General features: G+C 40.6%; 1 protein-coding gene across 1 annotated transcript; it reads right to left on the bottom strand.

The window, feature by feature from the left end:
- Nucleotides 1–1,407: 1,407 nt before the first annotated feature.
- Nucleotides 1,408–7,357, bottom strand: LOC110968446 (solute carrier family 22 member 7-like). Its single transcript, XM_051945970.1, has 9 exons — nt 6,711–7,357; nt 6,511–6,614; nt 5,779–5,933; nt 4,760–4,928; nt 4,470–4,593; nt 2,632–2,741; nt 2,105–2,319; nt 1,780–1,888; nt 1,408–1,633 (listed from the first exon to the last, which is right to left on the bottom strand). Exons 1-9 carry the CDS (start codon nt 7,092–7,094, stop codon nt 1,408–1,410), a joined length of 1,596 nt encoding a protein of 531 aa, XP_051801930.1. The 5' UTR covers nt 7,095–7,357.
- Between the last annotated feature and the right edge of the window lie 216 nt (nt 7,358–7,573).

A 7,573-nucleotide genomic window follows, 5' to 3' on the forward strand; every position in this document is an offset into this window, starting at 1 on the left:
TGTTTTCTTTCACTGGGATAAGGTCGCAGTGGCAGCAAGCTAAACTAAGTATTCTAGACTTCCCTCTTTCCCATTAATATTTCTCAGTTCATCCAAGGCATTGCCAGGCCAGATGAGGTTTTCAATGAACGCTAATCAGTCACACCAGTATTTTCTGGGTCTTCCCCAGGCCCTCCTCCTGTCTGGGCGTCCCTGCAAATCCTCTAAAAGCAGTCACCCTGGAGGTATCCTAATCTGATGCTTGAATCAATTCAGATGTTTTCTTTTACCAAGAAGGAGCAGCAATTTTACTCCAGGTTCCCTCCAGATGTCCAGACCCCTCACCCTGTCGCTAATGTTTAGCCACCTTATAGAGTATACCCAGTCTGACTTCTGTTCTATATTGAACATATATCAACAGGTAAATGCAGTACAGCATTACTGACCGGTACAAGTCTCACATTACTGCTGATGTTGACCCAAACCATCATTTTCCAGTCACTCTTGAGCGAGGTCCCGAGATTCTTGAAGCCCTTTGTTCAGCTCAGTAGCTAATCCACAAACCCATAGAGAACTATCCACCAGTTTCCAGCAGGGGGCTATGGTCTCAGATTCCCTTCCCAGCAGTTTCACACTTGACTGCAAACCACTTCAATTGTTGCTGGATACCTCAAACTGATGAGGCCCACAGAACCCCATCATCTACATAAAGAAGATATTTAACTCTGAGGTTCCCAAACCAGTATTTGGAGACAAGTGGTAACCCTGGCTGACTCCAACACCAGCTATAAATGTGTGTGACTTCATGTTGTTTTAAGGCTGTGTTTCTGCTCAGTTTCCAAAATAAATAATGAAATCTTGACCTTGAACAGACAGCTCTTAAACAATGCTTGGTTCATGTATTTATTGAGAATTGTAGAAGTTTTTGTTGCAAAATATAGAGACATCATGATTGGAAAATTCATTTTCAGTTATTTTGAGTTCCAGCATAATACACAAGACAATTTCCTTTCAAGCAAAATACAAAAATCACACATTCCATCTTATGAATAGAACTAAATGCATGTTTTAAAATTATCTTGGGTTTCCCATCAGCACCCACAACCACAATAATAGGATGGACCTCTTTACTTTGGTTGCTTTATGACGTATTCTGGCAGATAAATGTTTATCATTTTTGAGCCACTCAGCACAAATTCAAATATATTTTAATGCTGCTCCATGTTCCATATCCAGATGTGTGCTCCCACCACTCATATTCCTGGCAGTTCACTGCGACCAATCATTGGCACTCAGAGTCGGTTGCAATGAAAAAAACCTTTATGAAGGAGATTTCTCATCAGATGTGGAGACCGATCATCTTCTGAAATACAAGACCGATATTCATTTAGTAATCCAGAACTGTAACTCTGAATGTTTTGGTGCAGTTCAAATAAAAACCCAGTACCTCCTCTGTTCCACATCCTCAATAGTTTCTGGCAAACAGATGTTTCGTGTCTCAGCTAGAAAAGAAGCTGACAGTGCTGCAGTAAAAGCCACCAGGGCAAAAACAATGCTTGGCAGAGGGGCCCACACATCTTCAAGAAGTATCATCAGGGGGGATACAGACACGCCTATACGGCCCATGAAGGAGCAGTAACCAAGTCCGTTTTGCCTGCGTAACAGAAAATACAATAAATTTGTTACTGCAGTTCCTTCCAGCCTGGAAATCTCTCAGTTACCAGCAATACACTGCTTCTGGATAATGGATACTGCTTTACATGTCTGACATATGTATAAGCAAAATATGTATTTATTGACCTCATGACTGTGGGGTAAAGCTCTGAAGTGTACAGATATATCGCTGTAAAAGATGCTTCTGAGAACATCTTGCCCAAAGCTCCCACAGCTGTCCGAAAGTTCCCCAAATCTGAAAAGAAAACATTGTAAAGGGAATTTTAACCTCATCTCATGCGATGTTTAAGGCTGTGGAATTAGAAAATTAATGACTTAAGGACCTTGCGAGTTCTTACCTTACTCTTTAATCAGAAATAAATCTTCTGAATGCATGCTATTTTTATTCCAATATTGCAATGGGGATTAGTTTGCCCTTTTAAAGAGATGCACAATTGAGCTGAGCATTTACCTTGAGGGATAAACAGGTTGACGCAAATGCACAGTCCAGTCAGGACGAGCATTCCAACCTGAGTCCACCTTCGACCTATTTTGTTTAAAGTGTAAAGGACAATTAGCTTTCCTGGGATCTCTATTGCGCCGTAGATGAACTGAGTCAGATAAATGTTCACACTGAATCCAGAGACGTTCAGGCTGATTCCATAATAGGTACAGGCCACTCCAAACCTGTGAACAGGAAGAGAGAAAATTATTATCTTTTTAACTCCACACAGTTGCTCCAAACAAGGACAGCTTCTGATTGGCTAGTTGGTATCTGTAAAGGTAAAAAGTTAAACCACTGTTTAAACCGTGTGTATGGAAGCGATCTGTAGCCATAACAATAGTAGTACATAGCATACTATTCCCCATCAGGGGCGTAGAAAGACTGTCCAAAATGACATCCATTTTTTCAAAGGAGTTGCTCTCAGGATGCACAATCATAAATGTACAATAAGAGTAAACCTACATTTTTGCAGTGTTTGAAAGGCGTAACCCTACCACACAATGCCACTAAATAAAGTCAGTGCTCTCATTTTGGGAGTCTTCACAAGGTCCAGATAGGAATATTTTCTGTTTTCCTTTTCTACAATGATTACTTTGGACAGAACCTGAGGAGTGAAAAGGAAACTTTGATCAGAAAAATGAGACGTGTTGTGTATCACATTGTAAGTACACACGTGGACAAAATTGTTGGTACCCCTCAGTTAAAGAAGGAAAAACCCACAATTCTCACTGAAATCACTTGAAACTCACAAAAGTAACAATAAATAAAAATTTATTGAAAATTAAATAATCAAAATCAGCCATCACTTTTGAATTGTTGATTAACATAATTATTTAAAAAAACAAACTAATGAAATAGGGCTGGACAAAAATGATGGTACCCATAACTTAATATTTTGTTGCACAACCTTCTGAGGCAATCACTGCAATTAAACGATTTCTGTATTTGTCAATGAGCGTTCTGCAGCTGTCAACAGGTATTTTGGCCCACTCCTCATGAGCAAACAGCTCCAGTTGTGTCAGGTTTGATGGGTGTCTTCTCCAAATGGCATGTTTCAGCTCCTTCCACATATGTTCAATGGGATTCAGATCTGGGCTCATAGAAGGCCACTTTAGAATAGTCCAGCGCTTTTCTCTCAGCCATTCTTGGGTGTTTTTGGCTGTGTGTTTTGGATCGTTGTCCTGTTGGAAGACCCATGACCTGCGACTGAGACCAAGCTTTCTGACACTAGGCAGCACATTTCTCTCCAGAATGCCTTGATAGTCTTCAGATTTCATCGTACCTTGCACACTTTCAAGACACCCTGTGCCAGATGCAGCAAAGCAGCCCCAAAACATTACTGAGCCTCCTCCATGTTTCACCGTAGGGACAGTGTTCTTTTCTTCGTATGCTTGGTTTTTGAGTCTATGAACATAGAGTTGATGTGCCTTACCAAAAAGCTCCAGTTTGGTCTCATCTGTCCAAAGGACATTCTCCCAGAAGCTTTGTGGCTTGTCAACATGCATTTTTGCAAATTCCAGTCTGGCTTTTTTATGAGTTTTTTTCAGCAGTGGTGTCCTCCTTGGTCGTCTCCCATGAAGTCCACTTTGGCTCAAACAACGACGAATGGTGCGATCTGACACTGATGTACCTTGGCCTTGGAGTTCACCTTTAATTTCTTTGGAGGTTGCTCTGGGCTCTTTGGATACAATTCCAACGATCCGTCTCTTCAATTTGTCATCAATTTTCCTCTTGCGGCCACGTCCAGGGAGGTTGGCTACTGTCCCGTGGGTCTTGAACTTCTGAATAATATGAGCCACTGTTGTCACAGGAACTTCAAGCTGTTTAGAGATGGTCTTATAGCCTTTACCTTTAAGATGTTTGTCTAATTTTTTTCGGATGTCCTGGGACAATTCCCTCCTTCGCTTTCTGTTGTCCATGTTCAGTGTGGTACACACCTTTTCACCAAACAGCAGGGTGACTACTCGTCTCCCTTTAAATAGGCAGACTGACTGATTATGAGTTTGGAAACACCTGTGATGTCAATTAAATGACACACCTGAGTTAATCATGTCACTCTGGTCAAATAGTTTTCAATCTTTTATAGAGGTACCATCATTTTTGTCCAGCCCTATTTCATTAGTTTGTTTTTTTAAATAATTATGTTAATCAACAATTCAAAAGTAATGGCTGTTTTTGATTATTTAATTTTCAATAAATTTTTATTTATTGTTACTTTTGTGAGTTTCAAGTGATTTCAGTGAGAATTGTGGGTTTTTCCTTCTTTAACTGAGGGGTACCAACAATTTTGTCCACGTGTGTAGATACAAGCAGATGATGTAAGGTGTCGTACCTCAGGTGTCAGGTCGGCCATGAACTCCTCTCTGTTGTTGACTTCGGCACACTTAGTGAGGTAAAAATGAGCATCGTTCACTTTTCCGTTACTTATCAGCCATCTGGCAGACTCAGGGAGCCACCTGTAACGTAGGTTGATCAGTAAAAAGAAAAAGTTTACACATCAGTCACACACCTGCTTTATCAAAATGAGAAATCCTTCTGCGGATGAGAAAACAGATCATTAAACACGTACTCATATAAAGCTGTTTGTTTTGGGTGAATGATCAATTATTAATTTCTCCTTACCACCAACAAATTATCGCCACCAGCAGCGGGGTGGTTACAGTGGCAGTCAGGTACCTCCAGTCCCTCACAAAATAGGCCAGAATAGGCAGCACAGCAGTATTAAGACTCCAGTCCATGCTCATTAAAACAACAAGTCCTGTCCGATGCTTGATGTCCACCCATTCGATATCTGTTTGGTGCAATTTTTATTTTTGATGATTAATGGCATTTTTAGATGTTAGAACAAAAAAGTGATTGAAAAATGTTAGCGTTAAGAAGTGTACTGTAGTAATGTCTTGTATAATGTGGGGTATGCATGAGAACAAAAGTAATAAAACTAACAAGCCAGAGTTGTGTTTTTTATTTCTATCTCACAAGCAAAATATGTTGTCTTTGGTGTTCAAGCATCTGATGGCATTATGGCATTATACATGTGCAGTCTCACTTTAGACACAGTTTGGAGTTTTGCAATAGCAAACTTTGAAACTGTGAAGCATTTAGTGAATCATTTCCTGGTTTGGCCATGAATCATTTCATTGGAAGTTATTAGTTACAATGATTTAAGGTTGTTGCTAGAGGTACGGACCCGTACCCGTAGCCTGTGGACTACTGATACGGCACTTGCCATTTGCCAATCAGATACGCGAGATCTGGTCACGTGACTCCCGGTAGACGCTAGCGGTACGGACCCGTAGCATCAGTACTACAGGTACGAACCCTAAACCTGACCCTAACACTAACCCTAACCTTAACCTTTGCTTACCTTTCAACAGTTTGCAGTGGTTAGCAGCTTCTTGACTCGCGAGACTCGCGTACGGGTCCGTATCTGTCTGGCAAATGGAAAGTGCCGTACCCATAGCCTGTGGGCTACGGATACAGGTCCGTATCTGTAGACACTACCATGATTTAAACACAGAGAATGTGTCATTTCAGCAAACTTAGCTTTGCAAGTCTGGTGTTTATTTTATTAAAATCTCTCATATGCAACAGAGCTAATGTTTGTTTTCAGAGAACAGCATACTATATCAAAGATAACTCACTGAGGACCACGCTGATTATACTTATTCCAGAAAGTCCAAGTCCAGTAAAGAACCTCATGGCAGCAAACATGGGGAAATTGTATGCAAAAGCACTTGCAAATCCAAAGAGGGCAGTTATAATGTAGGACAAGAGAAGCATTTTTTTCCGGCCAAACCTGTGAAACAAAATAATTCTAGATAAGTTTACAGAGCAGATCGTGTAATAAAAAAAAACATGTGCAAAAACATTTTATTTGAATAAATAAATATATTACGAAAAGAAAAGTATAGTCAATGTGTGGGTTAAAATTTTATATTGTCTTAGAAATGTTCATTTGAGAACTTGGAAGTACACATTTGTGTCTGTCTTTGGTGCATAGAAATGTGGAACACCTGGTCAGCCGAAGGACCTTTAATGCCCCGTTTAGGGAATTTCAGGAGGCACATTTTAATTTCTCGACTCTATAGGTGTTGTTAATCAAATTTGACAATTAGAAAATAGACATCTGATGCAGCCCCCACGACCCTAGTGAGGATAAAGCAGTGTATAGAGAATGGATGGATGGACATCTGATGCAGCTGATGTTACATAACAGCACAGACTGAAGCTGATAGCAATAGTTATTCCTTTGCAAAAAAAATTTCATGCTTTATTCATATTTCATCATTCACTTATTCATATTACATTTAATGTATTTTTAAATAAATAAGTGGAAAGGTGGTGAATGACATGAGAGGTGAAGACGTGAACACCTGTCACTAAGATAGCCAAATACTGCTGCTCCAACCATAACGCCAATGAAGAAAATAGTGGCTGTGGCTCTGTTGACTGGTTTCTTATCACAGACTAGATCCCACTATGAGGAAAACACAAACAGAAAAGTGAAGAATAAAATTGCTTGGGACTGATTTTAATGTAATTCTTTGCAAACAGAGAAGGATAACACTCTCACCTCCGTGGCCAGAGTAGACTTGACGATGGTGGTGTCGAACGTCCATCCGTTCTGGCACGGCACCATGGGAAGATCAGTAAAGTTGGACGAAGAGTTAAGCAGCAGATGATACTGAGGCTCTGCAAACATTTGGCAGGAGTTGGGGCTCCCATCCTGCTGGATGGGAACACTAACAGCGAGCCTCTCCTCCAGAGATAAGTTCCTAAAAAGGCCTCCATCATCCAGAGTGCTGATGTCGCAGTGATGAGGGGGAATAGTAGCAATGAAATTATTCAGCAGGAAGTGGAAAGGCAAAGTCATACGAGGAATTACCAGCAAAAAGATCGTCCTTTGTTGGAATCTCCCAAAGCCATTGATTTCTGCCATCACATTATCAAACTTCATCTTGGAAATATATGCTGTATGATGATGACTTGATTGACAGAAAATACCACAAAGCACACAAGATGTTTGTTAGACAGTGAGCCACGGGTCTTTTTCATTCTGTTAAATCCTGTTGGTTAATGGTCAGCTAATGTGTGAGACTGTGTGAATGTGTAGTTGTCTGACAAGCAACGTGTCTTCAAAAAATAAATCATTCAACAAAGACTCCTCAATACCAAAGCTACATGGCTGTTCCTACTGCAGTGTCCTTAAGCATGGGGCAATTTAACATTTACTTAATACTGAGGATGGTACAATCATCTACATACTGTCTAAAGTTTAAAAACAATGTGGACTGGTCAGGAGGGCCGGTTCTGTTCTGGACTGTTCCCTGGACTCCATAGAGGAGTTGGGTGAGAGGAGGATGTTGGCAAAGCTCACATCCATCATGGACAATCCCTCTCACCCACTGCATGGCACTGTGGAGTCTTTAAGTAGCT

Source organism: Acanthochromis polyacanthus, chromosome 3 (genome assembly GCF_021347895.1).
Source record: "Acanthochromis polyacanthus isolate Apoly-LR-REF ecotype Palm Island chromosome 3, KAUST_Apoly_ChrSc, whole genome shotgun sequence".
In the NCBI taxonomy this organism is placed as follows: Eukaryota; Metazoa; Chordata; class Actinopteri; family Pomacentridae; genus Acanthochromis; species Acanthochromis polyacanthus.

Coding starts and splice junctions, on each gene's coding strand:
- LOC110968446 (XM_051945970.1), bottom strand. CDS start 7,094: ATGAAGTTTGATAATGTGATGGCAGAAATCAATGGCTTTGGGAGATTC. Junction 6,615..6,710: donor AGTCTACTCTGGCCACGGAG/GTGAGAGTGTTA, acceptor TTTTCCTCATAG/TGGGATCTAGTCTGTGATAA. Junction 4,594..4,759: donor GTGGCGATAATTTGTTGGTG/GTAAGGAGAAAT, acceptor CCTACGTTACAG/GTGGCTCCCTGAGTCTGCCA.